The following is a 15,508-nucleotide window of genomic DNA, read 5'->3' as shown; positions in this document are numbered from 1 at the left end:
CAGGTGGCAAATATTATTCTTGGTTTCCCGATATTTCAGACAACAGTATTCACTGCTCTGGGTCAGGGGAGACTATAACCGAGGTAGACCTAGTGGCCAAAAAGCGGTAATATAAATCAAAATACTGAGGATGTGGACTCACATCAAGATACAGGAAATCTCATCGTCAAGAGTCACAGCATAAGCAAGGTCTCAAATGGCAGAGGGGGCTGTGCCTTCTACATCTTCAGTGTTAACCCCTCCGGTGCTGGAAGTCAGCAGCACAGGAGAAAGATGGGGTGCTCTGGAGACAGACTGACCTGATCTCCAACATCCCACTCTCCACCATGACCCAGCTCTCAGGCCCTCCACACAGGGCCAAGCAGATAGAGATCATAGGGGTTATGTGAACTGGTTCTAATGCTTCCCTTAGATAAACATGAGCCCATAGCTTTGCTTTGTTGACATAATTCCATCAGTCTGGAGTGGGAATAACAACCTGTTTTATGGGCTTTACAAATGTGGCCAGATCAGTCTGAGAAGTTTTCCACTCAAACTGCAAATGAACCATGACAGAGAAGAATGAGACTGAAAAAAACTTTTCCCTCCTGGTTGTATGTTTCTAGCTCCTTGCTACGGCCAAGTTCAACAAATGCTAAGTTACTTAACTAGGTTCTATTAACCAAGTTAGCCATTTAGTAAAATTTTGCCCTGGGTGAATTATTAAACGACTCTAGGCCTCATTATCCTTATCTGCAAAATAAAGAGGACACTGTCATCTCAGGATGGTTGTCACGATTAAATGAGATAATATACATAGAATGCCTGGCCCTTTAACCCAAGATTAGCACTCAGTAATGGTAGCTCTTCCAACCACATAATATAAAACAACATGTATAAAAAACTAACAAGTTTAGTATCCTAAATGAAATCATCTAATTGTATTTTGTTTTACTTTCTAAGAAGGGCTAACTTATGCCAGGAGAAAGATGATTGTTTTAAATTAAATACTCATAAACTAAGATGACAGATAGATAGATGGGGGGAGGATGAAGAGAAAAGGAGGGAGAGAGAAAGAGAGACATCAAATATGAGGAAACTATCTAAAATAAAAGTTTAAACCTAATCCATTTTGTAAGAAATAAAATGGGATTCACATCTCAGTGCCCTCAAAATATACACCTTGCCACTCAGTAGTAAGATAAACACCTATAAAAAAAATCTTATGACTCCAAAAGTATACTTTTGCTTTATTTTGTTCAAAAACACCATATTCAAAGATGTTCAGATTAAACTGATAAAGGATTAATTATGATTTGACTTCTTTTATCATTACCGAATTAGAAGTAATTAACAAATAAATCTCTAGAAAAAAAGAAACAAGATAACTCTTCCACTGTTTTGAAAGGAGTTTTACTGATTTTTATTCAGATTCACTATTAAAACTCATTGTTGAGTAGTAATGGCCAAGTAGCTTGTTATAAACCTTACCCCACTCTCCAGCCCAACATGCACACACTGAGAACAATTAGAAAAGCTGGACACAACACACAAAAATAATCCATTTGAAAGCATCAGTGAGCTAACAAGACCAAGCCAGGGCCTAAGGAATAAAGACACCTTAAAGAAGGGAAGTAAACTAGTGAATCTGACAGTCTTTGAAGTTTCTAAGGAATTTGCCAATTTCTAAGTAGTACAAAGCCAAGAGGCTAGGAGGCCATTCAGAAAGCAGCAGCTAAGAGGCTGGAAACCAGCGCTGAGTTTCTAGCAGTCTCATGGGGATGGAGGAGACCAACGAGAAGTTTCTGTAAACACTCAGAATTCCAGATAATCCCCGAAAAGGCTATACTTCAGAAATTAATGCAAACTGGAAATGGACATAGTCTCACAAAACCTGAAACCCAGGTTTCACCAGCTCAATCCCAGAATGGATTAATGTACCATAACCCCACATTTATGCCTGCAAGAAAGCAAAAGTAAACCCTCTCTTAAAGGAAAATAGCATCATGCAGAGCCTTGAATTATTTTTTTGATTCTTCATACACAATGTCCAACATTCAAACGAAATTACAAGGCATGCAGACAACTACTAGCTTACTGCAGAGTCCTTGTCAAAACTGACCCATAGAGGCCTTGTAACTCTCCAACCTGAAATTCCCATTTTAAGAATGAAACTCGGACTCAAGAACAAACAAGACAGGAAGGGTCAAACCTTGCTTGTCAAATGGAAATGGTATGTTGAAAAATGTAGCTGGTCTGGCCTCAGGAGCATCTCAGCTTTACATTTCAAAAAGTAGCAAGTTCCTCTGCGGGGAACTTCATCTGTTCCGCTACCTAAAGCAAAGCCACTGACTCAATGGGACCTCCCTCCAATACATGAAGATTCCCTAAATGTCTGGGCCTGGTTCACTGATGGTTTGGCTAGGCTGAAACCTAGTGGTATGCACTGGGTGCTGTGGATATTCAACCTCAGTGCCAGCTATGCAGAAGCAAAAGGAGATGTAGTTGCTCTGGTCAGGGGGCAGTACTCAGGCTTTTGGGCTGTTGCCAATGGTTAGCTGTTTGTTTTCCACTTGGAAAGCTGCAAGCTGGTAGATAAAGAGACCCTTCTTTGGAAATATGAATAACCTAGAAACAAACCATGTTTGCTGACTGAATTGGCTGGAACACTCATGTAGATGCCCACAGGAAGGGCTGTGAACCTACTGGAATCAAGTAGGCTGATTCATTGAAGCTGATGGAGCCTGACTCTATTTCTAATGCAGAGGCTACCACTGCAGGGCAGATTTGTGACTCTTGCCACAAGTGGACCTGTTTGTCTTACAAGGGAAGAGGCCATATCACCAGGGGTGTTACCCCCTACCACTCCTTGCAGATTGGCTACATCAGATCTCTGAACCCCTCTCAGTATGTTGACAATTTTCAGGTTACTGGTTAGCTGTTTCCAGCCACACCACTGTGGCCCTTGAAATGAATCTGTGTACTCAAGAATGGACTGATAGTCCACCTCTCTCTTCCTCATTCCCCCCCAGTCCATACACTTTAGTAAGGCAGTTGCATCACCGAAAGCAGGCATTCCAAAAAAGGAATCATTCCTTCTTGGCTACTTCCTGGCTAACAGTCAGGACAAAAGTGGAAAGAATTATAAGCCATTATATAAGTATATTTTGAAAACTGAGGATTCCATCTTGAGCACTGCTGGACATGATGTATTTTTTTCCCCTAGCAGCACCCCCAGGCCAGTCTGGTTGACATACACTCCAGGTGGCAGCATAGCTGAAAGAGGCATCAGGGATTCAAGCTTAACTCTGAAAGTTTTATAAAAGTGCCCTCCCTTGTCCCTCTTGCACCCGACCCTTCCAGATGAAAGTTGTGGGTGTAAGTAGGGGAAGAAATATCTCAGACTTCAGAAAGGTATGTGGAGGACAGGACATCATGATTTTTTGTCTTTTAGAATTACCCCTGCAGCCTTCCTCCAAAGGGAAAACATCCTGCTACGGCAATTTGAAACTGCTGCAAGCACACTCTATTTTTACTTTCTACTGCATCTTTTGTGATCCACTTGATTGTGTTGACCACAGAGCAGCAGGAGAGGGTCCCAGCTCCTGCCCCTTCCACATAAAGCACTTCTGGATGTCGTCCCCATCCCTATCCATATCATGGGCAGACAAATGCCATAAAGAAAAAGATAGAGTATATTAAAGTTTTAAACCTCTCTTCATCAAAAGACACCTTTAAGAGAGTAGAAAGGGAAGCCCGAGTAGAAAATGTTTGCAATATATATCACTAACAAAGGACTTATGTCTTCATATATATTAGAAAATTGTACAGACAGTTCCCAACTTAGAATGGTGTGACTTATGATTTTTTTACTTTATGGCAGTACAAAAGCAATACACATTCAGTAGAAACCAGACTTTGAATTCTGAAGTTTGACCTTCTCCTGGGCTACTGATATGCAGTATGACCCTCTCTCATGATGCTTGGCAGTGGCAGTGAGCCACAATTCCCAGTCAGCCACACAGTCACAACTTCAGTCACAACTGAAGTACTAACAACCATTCTGTATTCATACAACAATTCTGTTTATCACTTGCCGTAGAGTCTTTAATAAATCACATGAGATATTCAACACTTTATTATAGGCTTTGTGTTAGATGATTTGCCCAACTATAGGCCAATATAAGTGTTCTGAGCACATTTAAGGTGGGTTAGGCTAAGCTATGTTCGGTAGGTTAGGCGTATTAAATGCATTTTTGACTTAGAATGTTTTTAACTTACAATGGTTTATCAGGACATAACCCCTTTGTAAGTCAAGGAAGATCTCATCCAATAGAGTATTACAAAGAAATGAAAATGAGTGAACACAACATCCAACAACACAGATCAATCTCACAAACATGATGTTGAGGGGAAGAAGCCTGACATAAAGGAGTGCGTATTGCATGAGTCCATGATGAAGTTCAAAAATAGGCAAAAGCAATCCCTAATGTTATTAGTAAGGATGGTAGCTACCCATGCCTAGGAGTAGCGAAGAGGAAGGGACATGAGGTTAGTTTTTGGAGGGCTGATCACTTTTCTGTATGTTTGCTATACTTAAAAAATAGGTTTGCATTTAATTTATTGTTGAAAGAACAACATTCAAATAATATTTGAATCTCAAAATATTAAAAAGTAAAGGAAAATGATGAACATGAACCCTAAACAACACAGGAAGCCAATCAGGACCAGAGGACAGAAATTATATTATTGTAATGATCGAACTGCTAAAGCGAGGCTATAAAACTGCTACTGAAAGAAGAGAAGGTGGCTCATCATGAATAAATATTAATATTAGTTTGGTGAAAATAACATTAAGTAGCTTGAGGAGTATACTAGACATGTCAGTAATGATGGCTATCACACCCGTCAAACTTTCCATGAAACGACCTCACCCACGGCCCCTGCAGTTTAATAGCCAACCCATGGACTGGCTAGAGACCACTGGTTTTGTCGAGCCCCCAAAACGTGAACTGAGCCAATCAGATCTCTCCCGCAAGAATACAAGCCTGAATAGATGGAGTGAATGAGAGATGCTGCAGTGAAAATTAAAGCAGAAGAAAAGCAAGAGAAAGGGACCACAACGTGTTAAGTCAGTACCATAAGGTTCACAGAAGCCTAAAGTTAGGGCAAGCAGAAGTTAGGAGAACACAGAAGCAGTGAGGAACCTAAAAGGCACAAACATGCTGAACAACAGGTCAACCAGCACCAACGTCCTAAGATCAGCTAGGTCGCAAGAAAGGTACTAGAGTGAGACTCGCCTTTATATTGCCTTTCAGTATTCCCACCGTCCCCCCACCATACACAGAGGTGACCATTATTCAAGACAACTTGACTTCATTATCTCTCCCTTGCAATCAAAAGGGCCTAAAGCAAATAATCACATAGCAGAAACCAACTAACCTAAAAAAGTTTAGCAATACTAGAGAAAGCAAACTACACCCTTGTTTATTGAAACCTTAGTAATTGCCTTAAAATAACATTGACTAGCTGTTAGGTCTCAGAATTTATTTTGAAAGACTGATGAAACACTGGTTTATAAAAGATGCCCCGACTGTTGCAGATCTATGCAAAATACTGAGTGAGAAGAAGCATTAAGGATGTCACAGGAGGAAGGACTCATTCTTGCTCTAAACAAGGCTCTTCGGCTACACAGCTGTAAAAGTTTGGAAAATGGACTTCAGTAAAGCAAAGAAGAACCCTCAGGAAGAGAATCACCTATAATTTAATTTCTCATAGAGTGAGGTCAAATCATGAAAATATCTTTACCCCAGGATCACAGCTAAACAACTGATTTCAAAATTTCTTTTCTTTTGTATTTAACATACTGGAATTTATTTAAAAGCTAATTCCACCACCTTTATGTCTTCTCAACTACTGTCTTGAGCTTTTTCCTTTATAATGGTATCAAAGAAACAAAAAGATGATCATTACAATAACATACATTAAAACAGAAGCACATTACATACTCGTTCCAAGATCATCCTTTTAATTTTGCTTATTTATCTGACAGAGAGAGAGCACAAGCACACAAGCAAGGGGGAGCAGCAGAGGGAGAGGGAGAAGCAGGCTCCCCGCTAAGCAAGGAGACAGTGTGGGGCTCGATCCCAGGACGCTGGGATCATGACCTGAGCCGAAGGCCGACTCTTAACCCACTGAGCCACCCAGGTGCCCCAAGATCATTCTTTTCAGAGCCACATCTAGTACAATCTTCAATGCCAAACAAGGTCTGTGCAAAAAAAGAAAAAAACTTCCTTATTTACAATTAAAATAATACAATGTGTGGGACTTGCTTTAAAATAGTCTAGGGGGAAAAAAAAAGCATGTGTGGAGGGAAACAGAGATAACAAGATAGCAGAAAGTTGGAGATTGTTGAAGCTGGGTGATGGGTATACTGGCATTCCCTGAACTATTCTGCTTTGTGTTAAAATATTTTTAAAGAGGAAGGCAGGAAAAAAGCTTCCTAAATGACTGAAGTAATGAAAACAAAAAGCAGAAAGCCAAAGAGGAATTCTATCAGAAAGGATTTCACAGAAACACCAGCTGACAAAGGAGTAGACTATTCACATACTATGTTAAGAGCCTGGCAACAACCTGATGATGTAGGTACCACTGCGATGCTCGTCTCCAGGCAGGGGTCCAGGCTTAGAAAGACAAATTACTCAAGATCATGGATCTGGTAAGCAGCTGAGGCGAGAGAGAAACCCTGGTAGGTTAACCCTTGAACGGAACCATACACAATACTACCATCGATCGGACCTGGAAACTGATAGTCCTACTAAGGTGAAAAGAAAGAAAATTCATATTGGATGTGAGCAGCCTCTTATTCCTACACATTGTGGGCATGGTCTCATCCCGGCTTCTGTAAGGACTTAGGATGTCACTTCCACAATGAGCTGCAGGCCAGGCTACCACCTCCACGTTCCCATGTTACTAATCCCAGGAAACCTCCTAGCTTTCCAATCTTCCCTCTATTGAACAGCACTAACCCCACTGTTTACATTAGTCACACAAATGGCATGGGCTCATAAATACAGTTCAGGAAATGAATCAGGCATTGTCTAAATTAAATCAGACCAATGACAAAATAACACATTTCAGGAATCTGAAAAGAATGCAAAGTACTAGTAACCAGAGTCCCTCAGATCCCGGCATCATGGGTCTCCGCCAGGTCACACTGCTGAGTATGAAAAGAGTTAATACAAGAAACTGCTGCTTACATTTAAAAAAGATACAGCACTAAAGGATCGATGAATTTTATTTTTAAACATAGCTTTGTAAATGTCATTTTATGTGTCTTCTCAGATCTTACGAGAATTCTAGCTTTTATTGACTTACTCTACTCTGATGCCATAAGTCACGGGAGTAAGTTGGCCTCCCCAACTTCCTCATTTCTTCCTTTATTGTTCAAAAAGAAAAGAAATATTAGTTAAATAAACACTGATCAACTCAAACTTGTGTGTGTGTCTGTGTTTCTCTGCCTTCTCCTTAAAAGTATATCTGGGGCATTTTGCATTCACTGTGATGAATTTTAAGGAAAAATGATTTGAGTCTTTATTTTTCATTGAACCATTAAGTTTTTCAAGTGCCAGTAAGAAGGAAAAGTGAGAATATGTGCTTTCTTTTTTTTTTAAGATTTTATTTATTTATTAGAGAGAGAGAGAATGAGAGATAGAGAGCACGAGAGGGAAGAGGGTCAGAGGGAGAAGCAGACTCCCCGCTGAGCAGGGAGCCTGACGCAGGACTCGATCCCGGGACTCCAGGATCATGACCTGAGCCGAAGGCAGTCGCCTAACCAACTGAGCCACCCAAGCGCCCGAGAATATGTGCTTTCTGCATCTCTGTTCCACCTACTGATACCAATGTTTTCTCAAATAAAAAAAGAAATCCTGCTACTGTTTGTTTTTTTTTCCCTGAATACACACACACCCATATTTGAATTTGTTGGGCAAAAAAGTTCAACTATACCCTTTGGTGGAGCCAAAATAGTGCATTTATAACTTCCCAATCAGCTAATCTTTGAAAATTATACCAGCTGATGTGTAATGAATAATTTTGGAATAATGGTTAATTTTTAGAATAATGGCCAAATATTATCAAATAAACAAATATTTGTCACAGTACTATATTGACACCTAACAAATATCAGCTTCTAGTTTCATTTAAATATTAATTAATATTTTACTATATAAACACATGGATTAAGGTAAACTTATATCAGAGAAAAATTTATACAGTGATTAATGTAACAGAATAATTATATATACTTGGTCCTGAAAAATAAAGCTCCCTAAATTGTAGACAGATTGGATTTACAATTCACAGATTGAAATGTTAATGATAAAATAAAAATCTGTAAACTCCAAAATATGTAAGTGCATAACAAATGTTTTGTATTTATGATAGAAGATAACAATGTAACAAACACACACACATATACACATATATCCCTTTCCTACAGGACAAATGAACAGGCATGAAAACACAAAGCTACTTTAAAAGTGTGAAAATTAGGACTAAGTAAAACCTAAGGGTGCCTGGGTGGCTCAGTTGGTTAAGCGACTGCCTTCGGCTCAGGTCATGATCCTGGAGTCCCGGGATCGAGTCCCACATCGGGCTCCCTGCTCAGCAAGGAGTCTGCTTCTCCCTCTGACCCTCTTCCCTCTCGTGCTCTCTCTCTCTCATTCTCTCTCTCAAATAAATAAATAAAATCTTTAAAAAAAAAAAAAACCTAAGTAAAGCCATATTGTTTGTCAATCTGGCTTCTTTCATTACAAAATAATCTTAATGACTAAGTTTTTACATTCTACAAAATTAACACTACACTGGCTGCAGCATGCATAGTTATTGAAAAACATGGACAAAATCAACTTAAAAATATAATCTGCATTAAACACACAGCAGTATCAATTGTTTGAACCAACTATTAACATTTGCCTGCTAAAACCAGAAACCTGTGGTCATCACACACGCTTTACAACTTATCATCACCCAGTGAGAAGAAAACATTAAAGTATGTTTAATTCCCAAAGAAAAAAAATTGTTACAATAATATATATAGTAAGGTTTAGTGTAGCCAAAATTAAAATAACTACACTTTGCTAACCCATAGGTTATTTTTCATTTAAGTTTGAAAGAATGATTACAAAGTTCCAATAATAAATCATGTCTCTTCCTTAAATTATATTTTAAAACTTTTTAAAAGATTTAGTAAATATTTTTATGCCATTTTCCCTTCACTTATGTTCAATAAGCAAAAGTTGAAGAGAAAATATTGAGCTGGTTATTATATATCAATTAAACAACATAAATGAGACTGAACATCCACCATCCACACTCTCCACCCTCCACAAGTATTCCAGGGCTTGCATACAGCTCTGCCTAATTCCATCAAACTATTAAAATCCTCCACTTGTGGTCATTAGGAAGGCTAAAATGACTGGCTAATAACGAGGTGACAGGGGAAATCACATAACCTTTAATCCCTTTAAAATTAAATCAACATGTTTAATTCAGCACAAATATGACACGTATCTACTACTTTAAGCCTCCAGAACTAAGATGTCTGACCCCAAAAATGACTGAAATCAGGGTGAACAGAACATTTACCATTAGCAGGAAAATAAGAATAAATACGGCTTGTTCCTATATGTCTCTCCTGCTAGCAGGGAAGACACATTCAGTCACTTAAATGGACTAGACTAACCAATGGGTACTTCCACCTAAGTACAAATGTTTTTAAAGATCCCCTACTGAAGGAGATGAATGTTATGTAAAATTGTTTGTTTAAACATAAGTCTCATTTTTCTTTCAAAATGCAATGGTCTGCAATTACGTTTCTCAAGAATTACAACTGCCCTGTAAATAGTTTTTAAAGGGAAATAAGAATAAACAAAATAGTGATTCACATACAATCCCAACCCCCATCCCACTCAGATTTTTAAATTTTTTTTTTTTTTAAGATTTTAGTTATGTATTCGACAGAGAGAGCGCGCACGCACACTAGTGGGGGGAGAAGCAAAAGGAGAGGGAGAAGCAGACTCTGCTGAGCCAGGAGCCCGATGCGGGGCTCAGTCCCAGGACGCTTAACTGACTGAGCCACCCAGGTGCCCCTCAAATTTTAAATTTCTTGAAGCTCAATCAACTTAAGTAGATCCTTCCCAAGGCACTCTTCAACGTTATTCAATCTTCATACCTGGAGTTGGACTTTGATCGTCTCCATCTCCCTAGAACGCTTTCAGTCTCAGTGTTAGCATAGGTATAAATGAAAAAAGTACTCGAAATTTCTAAGAGCTGAAGGGAAGTTCAAATTAGATGTGATAATGGAGGACTACACAGAGCATGGCACACAGAAGGTACTTATTAAACCCAAATTCCCATTCCCCTTGAACACTTTTACCTAGAATGAAAAGTAAGTTTTTCATTTCACATAAATGGAGATTTCTTTAGAAAGTACCACCAACATACAGGTTCAAGAAAAGGAACACTACTTGAAAATTTTTTAGCTGAATTCATTTTGATTCTATCACCATAACTAAAAGTACCCAAAAGGTAGCCACTATGGAAACTTGATCTGAGAGCCTTGCCATCAACCGAGGACCTACCAAAGTGAAATCCTTGGGACATTCTTGAAAAAATGGAGCAATGCAAATATTCCTTTAACCCAGGCACACTTGGAAAGTGAAAAACACCTTTCTTTTTTCTTAACTGGAAACAGTTTTTTAAAAACCACTTTAACAGTGGTTTAAAAAAAAAAAAACCTAATTTTTCTTTTGTCAACCAACTTCGATTTAGAAGAAACAAACCAATGAGTGTTCTCCTCCTATTATATAACTTACCGAAAAACACAATTAATCAGAATTTAAGAATTATTTGAAGGATAAGTAGCATTTAAACTGACAAGAATGATTGGAGGCATTTTAGAGCAAAAATTACATTAACTATAACTGTCAACAACATTACATCACACTCCAGTGTAAATAAAAATGTCCCCTCCTCTAGCAATGATGTTCCTATTGGTTTGCACATCTGCTAACCTAACTGATTTATTAGAACGTTCACTTTGACCACCTGCTTGTGTTTAGCTTCTCAGATTCAATAGTTATTACAGGGACTGGTACACTTTAAATCTTGTGAAACAGTCTGTCACATTCTCTACACAGCAAAAGCTCACACTGCTGTTACAACATTAGAAACAGGAGATGTCATTATTGGAAGGCAACTTGAAATCTTCTCAGCCAAACTCTTATTGTTTAAATATTAAGAAACGGATTTCATTCACAGAAAAAAATAGAGACTGTTAAGAGATTTGTGTACATTAAGTCACAGCAACATGGTGGAGGAAACGCACTCTGCCTCCCTAAATCCTGTTTCAAGCCCTAACCTTCAACTGCGTTTATGGGGTTGAGAGAGAGATTTACTCAGAAAGCTCCAGGAGCACATTTGGAGAAACAGACCTTAAGATGGTCCCTGCTCAGTGCCTCAACTTTGCCAGTTTCAAGTCTAGGTGCTTCAGAAAATGTGAGCACGTAGGAACACAAATGAACTGAAAGGGAACCAACTGCATAAACTATAGGTTTAAGGTAGAAGTTGCTTCTTGTTTCTTATCTTTGTAGTTTTTTCTTAATTCTTCAGACACATCCAGACAGGCAGGCTAGAGAAAAGCATCAATCTGCTAAACTAACCTGAGTCACAGAAGCATGCCTAGCAGAAAACAAAATTTGACAGATTTCCCAATTCGATTCCATTTTGAAATGCTTGTTCTTTATATCTCAGTTTTTCTACATACACCAAAGGTTCCAACTTCTATGTACCAAATGAGTGAGAAATACTCATAACTTGTATGGCAAACAAAAAATTTTTTTCCCTAGGATGACCTGTTTAGGACTTCCGTTAGAAAGTGGCATAAAAGTCATACTATTGGAGGGTTACATTTATGTCTTAAAGTGTGATGTAAAGAAAACTGTCCTGAAGAGGAGAGCCCCGATAATTTCCAATTAGAAAAATGTAGGTTTTCATGTTAACTGGTCAGCTAGGTAAGTTGCAGCAAGTAACATCTTCACACCCCCAACTCAGAAAGGAAGGAAGGAAGGAAGGAAGAGGGAGGGAGGGAGGGAGGGAGGGAGGGAGGGAGGGAAGGAGGGAGGAAAGGAAGGAAGGAAGGAAGGAAAGAAAGAAAGAAAGAAAGAAAGAAAGAAAGAAAGAAAGAAAGAAAGAAAGAAAAAGAAAGAAAGAAAGAAAGAAAGAAAGAAAGAAAGAAAGAAAAGGTTATCTCCTGATATTAGTATAAATAGGAGAAAAAATAATTTGGGATTAAGTCAATGATATATATCGAGGGTAATTTAAAGTACCTATTTGCTTTTACACATAGTAACACTTAAGAACTTACTAGTTTTGGCTCCTGGGGGGCCTTGGAACACGTACCTTTAAAAAAAACAACCTCACCAATAGAAAAAAACAATAACTGAAAAAAATCTGCTTCCTCAATACCCTTTTCGTGCTCTTAAATTTTAAAATGCATGACTTGAAATTTAAACTTATATTTTCAGTATTTGTATCTACAAAATTGAAAATCAGTTTTTCAAATAACCCTCAACATGCCCTCAAACACCAAAGGGTGTATTTTTTAAATACCAGATTTATATGCAATATAACAAGTTTAATCAATTAAGTCTGTTAATGATTTATAGTGAAACCAAAGTGGAAAAAAACAAAACAAAACAAAACTTCTGGTTGATCTAGTTTGAACTCCTCTTAATTTTACACATTGTTTTATGAGCCCCAGGGGTTATGTAGGCATCTTATTCATCATCCCATCGCTAGCGCCTCCCTCAGCCACGCTCTTGCAAGAGAAGCTGTTTGGTCTGACTTGCAGGGGAAATTCATCTGCGAAACATTTTATGCTACAGCAAAGACAATCAGCCTCTTTTCTTCAAGGTGGAGATCTAGAAGCGAAGTGAGAACATTTGGGAGCATAAAATTAGTCTGCTCTAACTTTAATAACCCAACGGTGACTGGAAAAAAATATAAATTTCGCATTTGCAGGAATGGGGGGGCAGGAGTTACTAAATCTAGAGGGTTTGTTTTTTCCTCCCCGAATGCATACACAGCAAAACTAATAAAATTATGACCCGGGATAAAAAGGTCACATTTGTTTTCAAAGCATTCATTTAAAAGTACAGAGAAGCGTTCTTTAAAAATGCCCACAGGTTTAAACATAGCAGGAATGCGGCTACCAAAGACTAATCCTGAGGGAAATGCATACACATTTACCTCCATAATTAGACCCAGCAGGTCAAATGTGAGCGAGGTAAACCGACATAAACCACAAAACATTGAAAATCGCCAACAGAAAGTGCCTGTCCTTCCTGGGAGCCCCCGCTTGTTCCTTGCACAGCCAGCGATCAAACATGTGCACGCAGAATAAAAAACCCCACACGCACCAGCCGGGTAAGGGAGAAACCAAACTTTTCCAAATAAGTTAGTTCTGTCGTGCCAATCTAAACCCAACAGGTGTCAACACACGTCACCCCACTAAATCCCTCCGAACTAGGTCTAGAGAAGAACTGGATGGTTAGCAATGAAACTGAAAAGACCCGACCGCTTTCAGGGTCGCGAAAGAAAGAAAGCGGAGCCTCGGTTCCCAAGTGATTACATGGAGGTGGGGAAGAGGGGGGGATGGAGACGGGAGGCGCGTGGAGATGTCCTGCCCCTGACACCGCGGGGGAACCTTGGATCTCGGAGTACGGTTCCCGCGTTCGGTCGAGCCTTAGACCTCGAGGGTGAGAAGAGGGAGTGTGCCGCGGCCGCAGGGAGGGAGACCTAGGAAGGAGGGCGCGTGGTACCTGCTTGTCCAGCGCGTCCCGGGCGCCGCCTGGCCCGACCCCGGCCCTGGGCGGCGCGGGCGCCCGCTCGCAGCTGCAGCCCTCCAGGAGGTACATGCCCGCCGGGCGGCCGCTCTGTTCGCCCTCGAAGTAGAAGAGCACATTCTGGTAGAGAGCGAACCACTTCTCGTGCCAGCGACTCGCCTCGGCTGCTTTCTTGCTCAGGAAGCCGCGTTTGGTGCCCTCCTTGCGGGCCAGGAAGGCGAGGTACAGGGCGTGCCCCTCGTTGTAGCGCACGCTCTTCTGCATGGTGAGGGCGCAGGGGGCTCACCCGTGCCTCGCAGCCATCTCCAGGCCGGCTCGCCCCAGGGCGCGCCCGCTCGGGTCCCGGCTGGCGAAGGGCGCCCCCTTGTCTGACGCAGCGCGCAGGGCACCCGGCCGGCCTTCGGGGCGCGGCGCCGCGCGGGTCCGAAAGGGCGCTTGGCTGCGGCCAGGGCAAGTTCTCGGCCGCGACCGCCGCCCTCCCGGCCGAGCGAAGCCCGGGGAGCCCCCGACGCCCGCGTGGAAAAGTGGCCCCGAGAGGGCGCCCCGGCCCGCCGCTGCTTCGCCCAAAGTTGCCGGAGCCGGAGCCCCGCGGCGGGCTGGGGCGGCGCGACGCGCGGCAGCCCGAGGAGGACTGCCCTCGGGCAACTCGCTCCAGGAGACAGAAGGTAAAACGTCACGTGGGAGATCAGCTGTAATCGGCTTGGAGACCGATTTAAAGGGCAAAGTCGGCGCGGCGGCGGTGACGGCGGCGCAGTCGGCTCACCCCGGCGCGCGCGTCCCACCCTCGCCCGCCAGGCCGGCCGGCTGCCGCCCCAGCTCCCGCGCGGCGATGGGGCGGAAAGCCGGGAGGTGCAGGCGCGCGGCGGCAGCGCTCACCGACTCACACGCGCGCCCGCACGCACAGACCAATATATATACTCACATGCACACAAATGCACGCTGACCCAGCGCTCACAGTCGCCACACAGTGCTCGCATTTTCACAATTACACACTCCCACGACGTTCACACGCATACACACAAGAATACACATACACACAAATACGCACACACAATACTTATACACACAAAATTTGCACTCATGTACAAATACAACCACAACGAGTACTTCACACAAAAATACAAAGTCATATACAATTACACACTTAGGCAACTACACACGTGCACACTTATACGCTCACCCACACACATTAACAGACACAAACGATACACTCATACACACAGTCACCCAAACTCACACACACTAGACACATACACTCAACATGCATACTCATGCCAGTACACATAAATACACGCACATACACATTTATACTCGTACATTCACAGTAATACACACACCGACACATAAAAAAATCATACCCAAACACACAATGAACATACAGAAGCAAACACATTCACTCAAAAAATTTACACAAACATTCACATACTTGTACACAAGCACTTACATACAAATACACATTCATGCAAATTCATCCACCTTCACAAACCCATTCACACAAACTCAAATCTCACCTGCCACATCCACACACTCACACTCATCCATCGGTGCATTTCCATGGCAGTAGGTGGGGTCACAGGGTGGCTTTGCATACCGGACAACCTTGACTTTTCCACTTGTACTTG

General features: G+C 41.3%; 1 protein-coding gene across 2 annotated transcripts in view; it reads right to left on the bottom strand.

Moving 5' to 3' along the window:
• RASGRF2 (Ras protein specific guanine nucleotide releasing factor 2) overlaps nt 1-14,661 on the bottom strand; it is a 230,593-nt gene extending 215,932 nt beyond the window's left edge. For both annotated transcript variants that reach the window (XM_073887438.1, XM_025866592.2), the window contains exon 1: nt 13,863-14,661. In XM_073887438.1, coding sequence (XP_073743539.1) covers nt 13,863-14,150 — 288 coding nt within the window. In that variant the 5' untranslated portion in view covers nt 14,151-14,661. The remainder of the gene's footprint in view (nt 1-13,862) is intronic.
• Nucleotides 14,662-15,508: the final 847 nt, after the last annotated feature.

The sequence above is a fragment of the Callorhinus ursinus genome, unplaced genomic scaffold (genome assembly GCF_003265705.2).
Source record: "Callorhinus ursinus isolate GAN/ISIS: 27379988/994484 unplaced genomic scaffold, GSC_fseal_2.0 scaffold3, whole genome shotgun sequence".
In the NCBI taxonomy this organism is placed as follows: domain Eukaryota; kingdom Metazoa; phylum Chordata; class Mammalia; order Carnivora; family Otariidae; genus Callorhinus; species Callorhinus ursinus.
The sequence above is the reverse complement of the archived record's forward strand: the minus strand, read 5'-3'. Positions and strand labels throughout refer to the sequence as shown.